Here is a 13,878-nt window from a genome sequence, read left to right on the forward strand (position 1 = left end):
CCAGGATGGTCTCGATCTCCTGACCTCGTGATCCACCCGTCTCGGCCTCCCAAAGTGCTGGGATTACAGGCTTGAGCCACCGCGCCCGGCCCCATTTACTTTTCTTTACCATTTTCCCATTATTTAAACAATTTACTATTATCTCCTGCCATGTTCTAAAAAAAATTTAAAGATTTGTTTTACCTGTTATTTAAATAATACAATCATGTTACAGAAAATCTGGAAAACAGAAAGTCAAGTATTACACTTTTAGGAGTGTAGTCACCCTGTTCCCTTCTGACGTGCTTAAAGTGATCTGCAGACACAAACTACAGCAAGCACATTATAACCACCGTAAATGGGGCCATCAGGAACAGAAAGGGCCTGCAGAGCACATATTAGTCAATGTATACTCAACAGTCACAACTTTTATTTTATTTTGAAAATTTCCAATCCTACAGAAAAGTTAAAAGAACGATACAATGAATACCCAAATACCATTCACCTAGCTTCACAGTTGTTAACATTTTGCCACATTTGCTTTAGCTTCTCTTCATACACAGATGTTTTATTTTTTGACAATTAAGTTAAATCATTTGAATCATTTGACAATTAAGTTAAAGACATCAGGTCCTTTTATCCATTAATACTTTAGCCTTTATCTCCTAGCAACAGGGACATTATCCTGTATAACCGTAACACCATAATCACATCCAGGGTATTTTGTGTACAATACTATTAACTAATACACAGTGTATATTCATATTTTTCCAATTGTCCTTAAAAAATGACTTTTTTTTTTTTTCCAATTTAGGATCTAATTAAGGATCAACAGTGCATTTAAACTGCCATGTTTCCTTTAATGTAGAACAGCCCCTGCCCCTTGCCTTTTAATGTCTTTCACAGCATTGGTGTGTGTGTGTATTTTTTTTTTTTTTATTTTTTTAGGTAAGGTCTCACTGTGACGCCCAGCCTGGAATGTGGTGGCACAATCATGGTTCACTGCAGCCTCAACCTCCTGGGCTCAAATGGTCCTCCTACCTCAGCCTCCCAAGTAGCTGGGACTATAGGCATGCCACCACACCTGGCTAATCTTCAATTTACGGGATTTTGCTTCACTGCCCAGGCTGGTCTCAAACTCTTGAGCTCAAGCGATCCTCCTGCTTCAGCCTCTCAAAGTGCTGGGATTAGAGCACTGACATTTTTGAAGAACACAGGCATTTGTCTTTAAAGTGTCTCACAATCTGGATTTGTCTGTTTATAATTTGATTCAGGTTAAATATTTTTGGGAAAATGCTACATAGTTGATGTTATATACCTCACACTGCAACACATAAGAAGGTACATAATAAAGCCAGGCATAGTGGTTCACGCCTGTAATCCCAGCACTTTGGGAGGCTGAGGCTGGCGGATCGTGAGGTCAGGAGATCGAGACCGTCCTGGTTAACGAGGTGAAACCCCATCTCTACTAAAATATACAAAAAGTTAGCCAGGCGTGGTGGCAGGTGCCTGCAGTCCCAACTACTTGGGAGGCTGAGGCAGGAGAATAGCCTCAACCCAGAAGGCAGAGCTTGCAGTGAGCTGAGATCATGCCGTTGCACTCCAGCCTGGGGGAGAGAGCGACACTCCATCTCAAAAAAAAAAAAAAGGCACATAATAATAATTTGTTCCATTATTAGTGTTGTTCTATTTCACAACTACTGTGATTATTAATTTTTTTTTTTTGATATGGAATCTTGCTCTGTTGCCTAGGCTGGAGTGCAGTGGCACAATTTTGGCTCACAGCAACCTCTGCCTCCCAGGTTCAAGCAATTCTCCTGCCTCAGCCTCCCAAGTAGCTGGGATTACAGGTGCCCACCACCATGCCCGGCTAATTTTTGTATTTTCGGTAGAGATGGGGTTTCACCATGTTGGCCAGGCTGGTCTCGAACTCCTGACCTCAAGTGATCCAACCGCCTTGGGCTCCTAAAGTGCTGGGATTACAGGCGTGAGTCACTGCACCCGGCCTGCCCTAGTCCCACTTCTGGCTAACTCAACTGGAGTCCCACAGGAAGGTTTGGAAATCAGTGTGTTGACAAGCTCCTCTAAGGGGTTGATGGGCAGCCAGATTTAGGAACTCCTGCTTAGAGAAGACCCATTGTAGCCTCCATGAGGAGACTGTTTCACAAGGCATACAATGGTAGGTGGTAGTTATGGATCTGCCTCCTGTGCCAACAACTGGCTCCCACAGGTGTGAAATGTGGGCAGAGGGGTTCAACCTAGACAGGTCTATTGTACCCCAAATGTATAACCTACTCAAGGTTTGAAAATAGAAGTCCCTGGCCTGGCGGTGGCCCATGCCTGTAATCCCAGCACTTTGGAAGGCCGAGGTGGGTGGATCACCTGAGGTCAGGAGTTCGATACCAGCCTGAGCAACATGGAGAAATCCCGTCTCTACTAAAAGAAAAAAAAAATAGCCGGGCGTGGTGGCACATGCCTATAATCCCAGCTACACAGGAAGCTGAGGCAGGAGAATCGCTTGAACCTGGAAGGCATAGGTTGCAGTGAGCCGAGATTGTGCCATTGCACTCCAGCCTGGGCAACAAGAGCAAAACTCCATCTCAAAAAAAAAAAAGTCACTGTAACTAGAGAAGCTACCAGATCTATGGTTCTCCAAATTTAGTCTCTACCAGAAGCACCAAGGAACATCACTCCCAAAGATTCTGAGTCAGACATCTGCAATGGGGCCTAGGAATATGTGTTTGCAACAAGCTCTCCAGGTAGTTCAGAGCCAGGTGGTATAAGAACCATGCTTTGAGAGACCATGGCTTGCTCTGCACTTTGTCTGTGATAGTTCAAGAGCAAAAGAGTTGGGAAAAAAATATCTTGGCTTTCATTTGAAGGCTACTTACAAAAACAAAGAAACAAAATCTGAGGTCAGATGGGAAATGCTTCTGAGCAATTAGCCACACAAAAACATATCATATCAGATGACATGAAAGAAACCCTCCATGAAACATGACAAGGGCGCAGGGTGGCACAACATAACACAGAACTTGCTGCTGGAGGGCACAGGAGAGTACCTCTCTCTGCCACGGCCCAGTTGGCTTTCTAACCAGGAAACACCAGGCAAAACAAGCCACCCTCATAGCAGAATTGGGGCATAGTACTCCCAGGAAAGGCCACTCCACAAACATGAAAATATACCTGCTAGTACTCAAAGCCAACCAGGCTCATGGCAAAAGGACCAGCACAGCAGCCAGCCCCGGCCTCCTACCTGACTGGAACACGTATCGCGCCAAGCCCTGCATTAACTCTGCGGGCCATGTTGGCGGGGCAGACTCTCCAGTTTCTCTCTTCAGACGAAAGGTCAACTCAAAGCCAAAACCACTAGGTCCATCTGTTCCTGTAAACCTGAAAGACATAAAAATCAAGTGTTTTAAGCTCAATTACCTTAGGAAAAACACTCTCTTGAAAGTCTAACGTTCTCCCCCTTCTTATGGTGGCCTCAGTATCCAAACCCTCCATTCAGAGGAGTATCCCATGATGTGAGCCTTGTTGGGAGGGAACCCGAGAAGCCCATAAGGAACCAGAACTCTTGCCTCGTCCTCCTGCCAGCTATGGGTATGTGGATGTGACCCTGGCCTGGCCAAATTCTACTGCTGGCACTCTGAATTATGAGTGCCAAATTTTGTGGCTGTGGAACATTCCTTCCTGGATGACTGAGGCAAGCAACACTGCTGAGAATCTCCCTTGTTCATGCTCCTCATTCCTTCAGGCTGTTAATAGACATCTACTTTGCTTGCTAAAGATACACGTCCTGTGAGCCACAAGGCTATATGCTCTGTGGTACGGTTTGGCTCTGTGTCCCCACCCAAATCTCATCTGGAATTGTAATCCCCATAGTCTCCACATGTCAAGGGAGGAATCAGGTGGGAGATGAGTGGATCGTGGGGGTGGTTTCTCCCACGGTGTCCTTGTGATAGTGTTCTCACAAGATCTGATGGGTTTCTAAGGCAGTTTTCCCTGCTCTTGCCCACTCTCTTGCGCCTGCCACCCTCTTCCCCTTCCACCAAGATTGTAAGTTTCCTGAGGTCTTCCCAGCCATGTGGAACTGTGAGTCAATTAAACCTATTTTCTTTATAAATTACCCAATCTCAGGTATGTCTTCATATCAGTGTGAGAATGGACTAATACACTCTGTGAGGATGAGCTCCTTTCTCCACTCCCACCTCCACTCTGCCCCACAAGGGTACAACGTTGGGTGGCACTGGCTGGCCTCCAAACTCAGTATTTGTGGACAGGTCCCAAGGCAGATTCCAAATACTGGGTGGGCCCATATTATTCCTGAAATTCAGCACCCAACACATACTCCTCAATTAGCACGAGCTCTTCCTGAAACCTGGCACTCCACATGTACTCTTCAGTTGCTAGAACCCTAGAGATGCATGGGTTGCCCTCCCTTCCCATCCCTCAGTGACCCAGAATAATGAGGATGACTTCTTCTGTGGTCATAACTCATTAAAGTGACAATGAGAGAAGGCAAGAATCCCTGCCTCCCTGTTTGCAGGAAACACTCAGGAGCCCCAAGTCTAAGGGAAGTCCCTGAAAGGGACTTCCATCAGAGAGGGCAATGATGTGGATCAGAGAGCTGGGCCTGGCTGGCGGGGTGCCACACCTCCTCAGGTAAAGGAAACATCCAGGGAGAGCTACATAAGGCTTGCCAGCATGGGAAGGTTAAAATTAAAATATTCATGATATAATTTTCAGTAATTATATCTTGTACAAACAAGAGCCACAATAATTATACACATGTAAACTCGTCAGCATACAAACACAAACCATAAACTAAGATGACAGCCAACCAAGCTCCTGGAACAGGCAATCAGAGGTGAGAATTCTCAAGGGCTGATGATACAGTCAATGCACAAACCTAGAATTCCACGTGGCATCTTTCCTTCATCATCATCATCACCGCTGAGAGGCAAGGCCAGGAGATGGGATAGAAAGAGATTCCCAAGTCTCAGAAGCTGATATCTGTCCTAGTTTTCTGTGCCTGGGTGAACCAAGCCCTCCTGCACTTTGCAGGGAAAGATCATCTCTGAGAAGCTAAGTTCTGTAATGGACTGAAAAGGTATCATTAGAAATTATCACAATTGGCCGGGCGCGATGGCTCAAGCCTGTAATCCCAGCACTTTGGGAGGCCGAGACGGGTGGATCACGAGGTCAGGAGATCGAAACCATCCTGAGCTACACGGTGAAACCCCGTCTCTACTAAAAAATACAAAAAACTAGCCGGGCGAGATGGCGGGCACCTGTAGTCCCAGCTACTCCGGAGGCTGAGGCAGGAGAATGGCGTAAACCCGGGAGGCGGAGCTTGCAGTGAGCCGAGATCGCGCCACTGCACTCCAGCCTGGGCGACAGAGCTTGACTCCGTCTCCAAAAAAAAAAAAAAAAAAAGAAATTATCATGATCAAGCCCTATGTATGTATGTATGTATCTATCTATCTATCTATCATCTATCTATTTTTTTGAGACAGGGTCTCACTCTGTTACTCAGGCTGCAGTGCAACTGGATGATCTTCAGCTCATGTTGTGTGGTCTTCAGCTCACTGCAGCTGTGAACTCCTGGGGACTCAAGTGATCCTCTTGTCTCAGCCTCCCGAGTAGGTGGCACACCATGGCACCTGGCTCATTTTTTTTTAGTAGAGATAAGGTCTCCCTATGTTGCCCAGACTGGTTTCGAATTCTTGGGCTCAAGCAATCCTCTGGCCTCTGCCTCTCAAAGTATTGGGATTACAGACATGAGCCACCATGCCCAGCTTATTTCCTTCTTTTTTTATTTTTGAGACACTGTATAGAGCAAGATACAGTGCTCTATACAGTGGTGTGAATGTGGCTCACCATAGCCTTGACCTCCCGGGCTCAGGCAATCCTCCCACCTCAACCTCCCAAGTAGCTGGAACCACAGGTGTACACCAACATGTCCAGCTAATTTTTAAAACTTTTGTAGAGATAGGTCTCAATACATTGCCTAGGCTACTCCTTGAACTCCCAGGCTCAAGCAATCCTCCCGCCTCAGCCTCCCGAAGTGCTAAGAACACAGGCAAGAGCCACAGCACCTGGCCCAACTATATTTAAAAGAAATATCCATGGTTTGCATTTTCCCCAGGTATCTCTAGCAATGTGGGAAACAGAATCCATTTTGAGGGTACACACGTGGAATTTTGGAGACCAGGCCAGCAAAAGATGCTTGGACAACACAATGTAAGCTATTTTATTTCCTCGCTGAATTACCCTGTTTGGGGTCAGTTCAGTGCAGGGAGGCTGGGGAACAGCTACCAAACTGAAGTTGGGAGAGCTACCTCCCTGGAGCTGCAGGTTTGGGAGGGGTGTGAAAACCTGGGGTAATGCAAGATTGACTGGAATTAAAACTCTGTAAAGGGAGATGGGTCAGTAGGGCAAAGGGAAGATTTTAAGCAGCCACCAATTAGAGGCAGCTTTGTAAAATGTATGAGACTATTACTCCAGGGCTTTCATCTTGGGCCAAGAAAAGTACATGATTTCTAACCACAAAAACTTGAGAAACAGACTAAAAGAAACTTGTTCCTCTTCAGCTGCATAATGGGAAGAACCCTCAAAGGCAGAGAAATAAATCACTGGATCAGATGCATCCACACAGCACCACTTCACTAAGGAGGGTCTGTGTGCACACGCGCCTAGAGGTGTGCATGCGTGCACACACGTGTCCACCATCTGCCTCCACGCGGGGTGCTTTCTGGGCCAGCTCTGTGGTGGGCAGGCCAGCCCTCACTTGGCTGGGTGGGAGGGACAGGCCCAGCCAGATGGTCTCCACCTGCATTTGATTACCACCCAGGGGCTAGCTGGACGCAAACTCTAAACTCTGAAACATGAGTTTGGAATGGCCCAGCCTCAGGATAAACACACGACCTGAAGCCTGTCAGAAGTTCTCTTTTTCAAAGCAGGCTGCCCAAGCAATCGCCAAGTGACAAGGTCATTCCATCTTTCAAGTCTCCTGGAGGGGCCTGGCTTGGTCTGGACTTGCTCACGTGAGGGCTTCTCTAGCCAAAGGTGGTTTTGTCTGAACAGAGAATGAAGCCCCTCCTAGGGAGCGGCTGTCTCTCACATCTTCCAAGAAAGGAGAGCATAAGGGGAAATTGGCATGTGCTGCAGAAGGTGGGATCTGGGTCAGAGCAAAGCATTCTTCTAACACAGAAGTCTACTAAAATACTGGCTGGTGGTAAATGGGGCCAGTAGAATTTCTTCCTACAGAAATTAAAAAAAAAAAAACAAAGATTCTCCCCAGTCTGGCAGAGTAGGGGTAAAGGGTTCTAACCGTCTTATTGCAAAAGGAAGGATAAGAGTCTCAAGACTGTTTCCTGCTCAAGAACCCTGGATCCTGTTCACGGGGATGTCCAGGGGGAAGGCTGGCTTTGTTCCAGCAGTTTGGCAAGTCTGCCTGATGGCTGTGCCAGCCTCAAGAATAACATCAAACCTGAAGATAGGAACACATGCCTTGAATCCTAGACACACAACAGCCTAACCATCAGAACTCACCCAAAGGTCTCCCGGAGAGTACCTCACTAAGAGGGTATCAGTCAGCATCCAAGAGCCCAAAATGACTGCTGAGTCTAGTCAGGAGAGATGAACAGAAACCGAGGAGAGACTTTCTGGAGGAAACCTAGCTTGGGGAGCAGAAAGAGCTGACCTAGAAGTCAGCATCTCATACTAATCACCATTATTTATTTATTTATCTGTGAGACAGAGTCTCACTGTGTCTCCCAGGCTGTGTGCAGTGGTGCGATTACAGCTCACTGCAGCCTCTGCCTCCCAGGCTCAAGTGATTCTCCTGCCTCAGCCTCCCAAGTAGCTGGGATTACAGGTTTGTGCCACCACACCCAGCTAATTTTTTATTTTTAGTAGAGACACGGTTTCATTATGTTGCCCTGGCTGGTCTCGAACTTCTGATCTCAGGTGATGTGCCCACTTCTACCTCCCAAAGTGCTGGGATTACAGGCATGAGCCACTGTGCCCAGCCCATTATTTATTACTAAGGAAATGGAAATCAAAACCACAGTGAGCTACCGCCGCTCCACACCCTCTAGCATAACTAAGAGACAGATAGTAAGTGTCAGAGAGGATGTGGAGAAATAGGAATACTTGCACATCATTAGGGGGAATATAAAATGATGGAGCTACTTTGGAAAAAGAGTTTGGCAGTTCCTAAAAAAGTTAAACAGAGTCACCATACGATCCAGCAGTTCCACTCCTAAGTATATGCCCAAGAGATCTGAAAACGCGGCTGGATGCGGTGGCTCACGCCTGTAATCCCAGCACTTTGTGGGGCTGAGGTGGATGGACCATTTGAGCCAAAGAGTTTGAGGCCACCCTGGGCAACATGGCCAAACCCCGTCTCTACAAAAAAATAAAAATAAACAAAAATTAGCCAGGCATGATGGCTCACACCTGTAGTCCCAGCTACTCAGGGTGGGGGTGCTGAGGCAGTGAGAAAATCACCTGAGCCCAGGGAGGTCAAGGCAGCAGTGAGCCTTGATGGTGCCACTGCACTCCAGCCTGGGTAACTGGAGTAAGACCCTGTCTAAAAAAAAAAAGAAAAATCTGTTCACACGAAACTGTATACACCAATGTTCATAGTAGCATTATTCATAGTAGCCAAAAAGTAGAAACAACCCAAATGTCCATCAATTGAGGAATGGATAAACAAAATATGGTATATCTGTACAATATAACTTGGCAATAAAAAGCAATGAAGTATGGATACGCTATAACATGGATGACCTTGAAAACATCATGCTCAGTAAAAGAAGCCATATACAAAAGACTACCTATTGTATGATTCTATTTTTATGAAATGTTCATAATAGACAAATCTATAGAGACAGAAAATAGGTTGGTGGTTGCCAGAAACTAGTGTGAGGAGGGAATGAGGAGTGACTGCTGACGGGTACAGAATTTCTTTTTGGGATGATGGAAGTTCTTTTTTTTTGGAAACAGAGTCTCACTCCATTGCCCAGGCTGGAGTGCAGTGGCACAATCTCGGCTCACTGCAGCCTCTGCCTCCCGGGTTCAAGTGATTCTCCCGCCTCAGCCTCCCAAGTAGTTGGGACTACAGACGGGTGCCACCACGCCATTAATTTTTGTATTTTTACTAGAAACAGGGTTTCACCATGTTAGCCAGGTTGGTCTCAAACTCTTGACCTCAAGTGATCTGCCCGCCTCAGCCTCCCAAAGTGCTGGGATTATAGGCGTGAGCCACCGCGCCTGGCCTGGGAAACAGAAATGTTCTGGAATTAGATAATGTAATGGTTGTGTAACCTTATAAATATACTTAAAAACCACTGAATTACACACTTTAAAAGGGTGAATTTCATGGTATATGATTTATTTTTAAAAAGCTGGCATCTCAGGTACACCTGATGTCATATCATTTAACTCTCTATAACTCTAGGACTCAGCCATTGTTATACTCATTTAACAAACAAATGAGAAACACTGATGGAGTTTACATAATAGTCCATAAATCACACAGCAAGTGATAGAGCTAGAACTTGAAGTCTGTATAACTCCAAAGCTCATCTCCTTTTTTTACTGTGAGACAGGATCTCACTCTGTTGCGCAGGCTGGAGTATAGCGGCACAATCAGGGCTCATTGCGGCCACGACCTTCTGGGTTCAAGAGATTCCCCTCACCTCAGCCTCCAGAGTAGCTGAAATTACAAGTGTGTGCCTAATTAATCTATTTTTGCCTAATTAAGCCCATCTTCTTAATGCTGTGTGACCAGAGGCAAGCTATTTAACCTCTCTGTGCCTCAGTTTCCTCATCTATAAAATGGGGATAATAACAGTAACTATTTCATAGAGTTGTTATGGGGATTAAACATTTAGAAACAGTACTTGGAACACTATAAGCATTACATCACTTACATTAAGTGAAGAAAGCCAGTCACAAAAGACCATATGTTGTATGATTTTATTTATATTACAGGAAAAATAATATAATTTGTAATATATAATATAAATTACACTTATATCAAATGTCCAGAATGGACAAATCTATGGGGAAAGTGGATTAATGGTTGCTTAGGACCGGGGTACTGGGGACAAATGGGGAGTGAGTGCTAATGAATATGGATGGAGTTTCTTTTCAGGGTAATGAAAAAGTTCTAAAATTAGATTGTAGTGAAGGTTACATAACCATTAATATGCAAAAAACCACAAAAGTGTACACTTTAAATGGGTGTACTGTATGCTACATTAATTATATCAATAAATGTTTTATTCATTTAATTTTTAATTTGGAAAAAACTCAAAAACCTGATAGAAAAAATTCACAAACTAGATATAGATATAGATATCCCTTAAGCATAAGACAAGATGTTTGACCTCACACATAATAAAAGAAATGCAAATGAAAACAATGAGATACCATTCTCACCTATCAGATTGGCAAAAATTAGTAAGTATGACATCATATTCTGTTGCTGAGGTTGCAGGGGAAGAGACACTCTCATATGTTGCTGGTATGGATATAAATTAGTACAACTTTTATGCAAGGGAATTAGGCAATACCAAATAAAACTACATATAGGTTTATGCCTTTGGATCCAGCAATCCCACTTCAAAGAATTTGTAATTGCAAAATACTGGAAACCACCTAAATGCCCATTCATAGGAGAATGGCTCAAAGGCTAGTATGCTGCTGTAAAAAAGAATGAAGAACTCTACAAATTGGTATGAACACTGTTAGGCGAAAAAAAACAAAAGAGGCTGGGCACGGTGGTTCATGCCTGTAATTCCAGCACTTTGGGAGGCCAAAGCAGGCAGATTGCTTGAGCCCAGGAATTCAACACCAGGCTGGGCAACATGGTGAAGCCTTGCCTCCACAAAAAATACAAAAATTAGCTGGGCATGGTGGCATGTGCCTGTAGTCCCAGCTACTCATGAGGCTAAGGGGAGGATCACTTGAATCCAGGAAATAGAAGGTTCAGTGAGCTGTGATTATGCCACCGCACTCCAGCCTGGGTGACAGAGTGAGACTCAGTCTCAAAAAAAAAAAAAAAGAGCAAAAGGATATTATAGTATGTTTTTAAGGAAGAAAGAAAGGAAGATAGGAGCTGGGCATGGTGGCTCACATCTGTAATCCCAGAACTTTGGGAGGCCAAGGCAGGTGATCACCTAAGGTCAGGAGTTCGAGACCAGCCTGGCCAACATGATGAAACCCCAACTCTACTTAACAACAACAACAAAAAAATACAGGCCGGGCGTGGTGGCTCAAGCCTGTAATCCCAACACTTTGGGAGGCCGAGGTGAGCGGATCATGAGGTCAGGAGTTCGAGACCCACCTGACCAATATGGAGAAAGCCTGTCTCTACTAAAAATACAAAAATTAGCCAGGAGTGGTGGCGTGCAACCTGTAATCCCAGCTACTCAGGAGGCTAAGGCAGAAGAATCGCTTGAATCCAGGAGGCAGAGGTGGCAGTGAGCTGAGATAATGCCCCTGCACTCCAGCCCGGGCAACAAAGAGAGACTCTGTTAAAAAAAAAAAAAAAAAAGGCCAAGGGGGGTGGATCACTTGAGGTCGGGAGTTCAGGTCCAGCCTGAGCAACATGGAGAAACCCCGTCTCTACGAAAAATACAAAATTAGTTGGGCATGGTGGTGCATGCCCGCAATCTCAGCTACTTGGGAGGCTGAGGCAGGAGAATTATTTGAACCTGGGAGGTAGAGGTTGCAGTGAGCCAAGATGGCGCCATCACTGCCCTGCAGCCTAGGCAACAAGAACGAAACCCCATCTCAAAAAAGAAAAAGAAAAAAAAAACTACAAAAATTGTTTTAACCCGGGAGGCGGAGGTTGCGGTGAGCTAAGATCGCACCACTGCACTCCAGCTTGGGCACCAAGAGCAAAACTGTCTCAAAAAAAAAGGCCGGGCGCGGTGGCTCATGCCTGTAATCTTGGAGACCAGCTTGGCCAACATGGTGAAACCCCATCTCTACTAAAAATACAAAAATTTGTCAGGCATGATGACGCATGCCTGTAGTTCCAGCTACTACGGAGGCTGAGGCAGGGGAATCGCTTGAACCCAGGAGGTGGAGGTTGCAGTGAGCTGAGATTGCGCCACTGCACTCCAGCCTGAGTGACAGAGCAAGACTCCATCTCAAAAAAAAAAAAAAAAGAAAGGAAGGAAGGAAGATAGGAAAATATGCATTACCTACTCATTTCTGTAGAAAGCCATATGGGAAGGATAAACCAAAAATGAATGAGATGGATTATTACATGCAGTAGGTGGGAAGGTGGTAGAAAGCACTGCAGCGTGCGGGAGTGGGTAACATTTCTTTGAATATACCTTTTTGTATAGTTCTCACTTTTGGTTTTGGATCCGTGATAATGCTTTCACATACTCAAGAAATAAATGAAACAGAATCAATGAGGAGGGAGAAAAACGCTAAAATATAATACAAACAGAAGTTAATGAACCTAACAGTATTTCAAATCAACCATATAACCACACTGAAAGGGGGAAAAAAAAGATATAACCCAAGTACCTTTTTTTCTTTTGAAATGGAGTCTTGCTCTGTCACCCAGGCTGGAGTGCAATGGCGCGATCGTGGATCACTGCAACCTTCACCTCCAGGGTTCAAGAGATTCTCCTGCCTCAGCCTCCCGACTAGCTGGGATTACAGGCGCCCACCATTATGCCCAGCTAATTTTTGTATTTTTAGTAGAGACGGGGTTTCACCATCTTGGCCAGGCTGGTCTCGAGCTCCTGACCTCAAATGATCACCTACCCTGGCCTCCCAGAGCGCTAGGATTATAGGTGTGAGCCACTGTGCCTGGCCTGAAATATATATATTTTTAAAGGCAGGTAAGAATGAACCCTATAGGTATAGTATTTATTTAGTAAGTTAGTTATTATTTTTTGAGACAGAATCTTGCTCTGTCACTGAGGCTGGAGTGCAGTGCTGCGATCTCGGCTCACTGCAACCTCTGCCTCCCAGGTTCAAGTGATTCTCCTGCCTCAGCCTCCCAAGCAGCTGGGACTACAGGTGTGCACCAACATACCTGGCTAATTTTTGTATTTTTGGTAGAGACAGGGTTTCACCACGTTGGCCAGGCTGGTCTTGAACTACCGACCTCAGGTGATCCACCCACTTGGGACTCTGCACAGGCGTGAGCCACTGCACCAGGCCCCCATAGGTATAGTTTTAGAACTGAAGGTATCAGTATGAATTCATGGTATTTAATACAGAAACCAATATAGAAATAGAGTGGTGTGTGTATATGTGCATGTACGTTTCCTAGTTCTCACCACTGGGAGCAAAGACACTCCAAGAACAATGATAATACCTAGCCCCCAGATTATGGCTTCTATATACCATTCTCTGCTAAATAAAACTAGGGCTTCCTGGACAAATGGCTGATTTCGGGGCTGGCAAAGTACAAAATGATTCTGGAACTTCCTACTGTGCCAGAAAGTAAGGAAGTGGTTCAGAGAATCATGGGAACATGCCAAAAGTAGAGAGAAGCCAAACTCAAGGTTCTCACTGGCCAAATCAACGACAATCTGAGCATCAAATTAAAGCATTCTAACAAATTATAATCTATTAATTAAAATAAAAACCTATGAGTCCACATTGACTATGATGGACCTAGTAACACTGGCTCTAAAGATTTTGGACTTGCCAGCCTCTGTAACTACACGAGCCAATTCTTTCTACTAAGTCTCTTTATACATTTGTATCTATATTATGTGTATAGATAATATAGATAAAAATATGTAGATGTGGGCCGGGCGCGGTGGCTCAAACCTGTAATCCCAGCACTTTGGGAGGCCGAGACGGGCGGATCACGAGGTCAGGAGATCAAGACCATCCTGGCTAACA

At 45.1% G+C, this 13,878-nt stretch overlaps 1 protein-coding gene across 2 annotated transcripts in view; it reads right to left on the bottom strand.

Moving 5' to 3' along the window:
* Positions 1-13,878, bottom strand: part of SUFU (suppressor of fused homolog (Drosophila)) — a 139,192-nt gene that overhangs the window by 87,264 nt on the left and 38,050 nt on the right. For both annotated transcript variants that reach the window (XM_011957379.1, XM_011957380.1), the window contains exon 3: positions 3,236-3,372. In XM_011957379.1, the coding sequence (XP_011812769.1) occupies positions 3,236-3,372 (137 nt within the window). The remainder of the gene's footprint in view (positions 1-3,235; positions 3,373-13,878) is intronic.

Source organism: Colobus angolensis, unplaced genomic scaffold (assembly GCF_000951035.1).
Source record: "Colobus angolensis palliatus isolate OR3802 unplaced genomic scaffold, Cang.pa_1.0 Scaffold44, whole genome shotgun sequence".
Classification (NCBI taxonomy): domain Eukaryota; kingdom Metazoa; phylum Chordata; class Mammalia; order Primates; family Cercopithecidae; genus Colobus; species Colobus angolensis.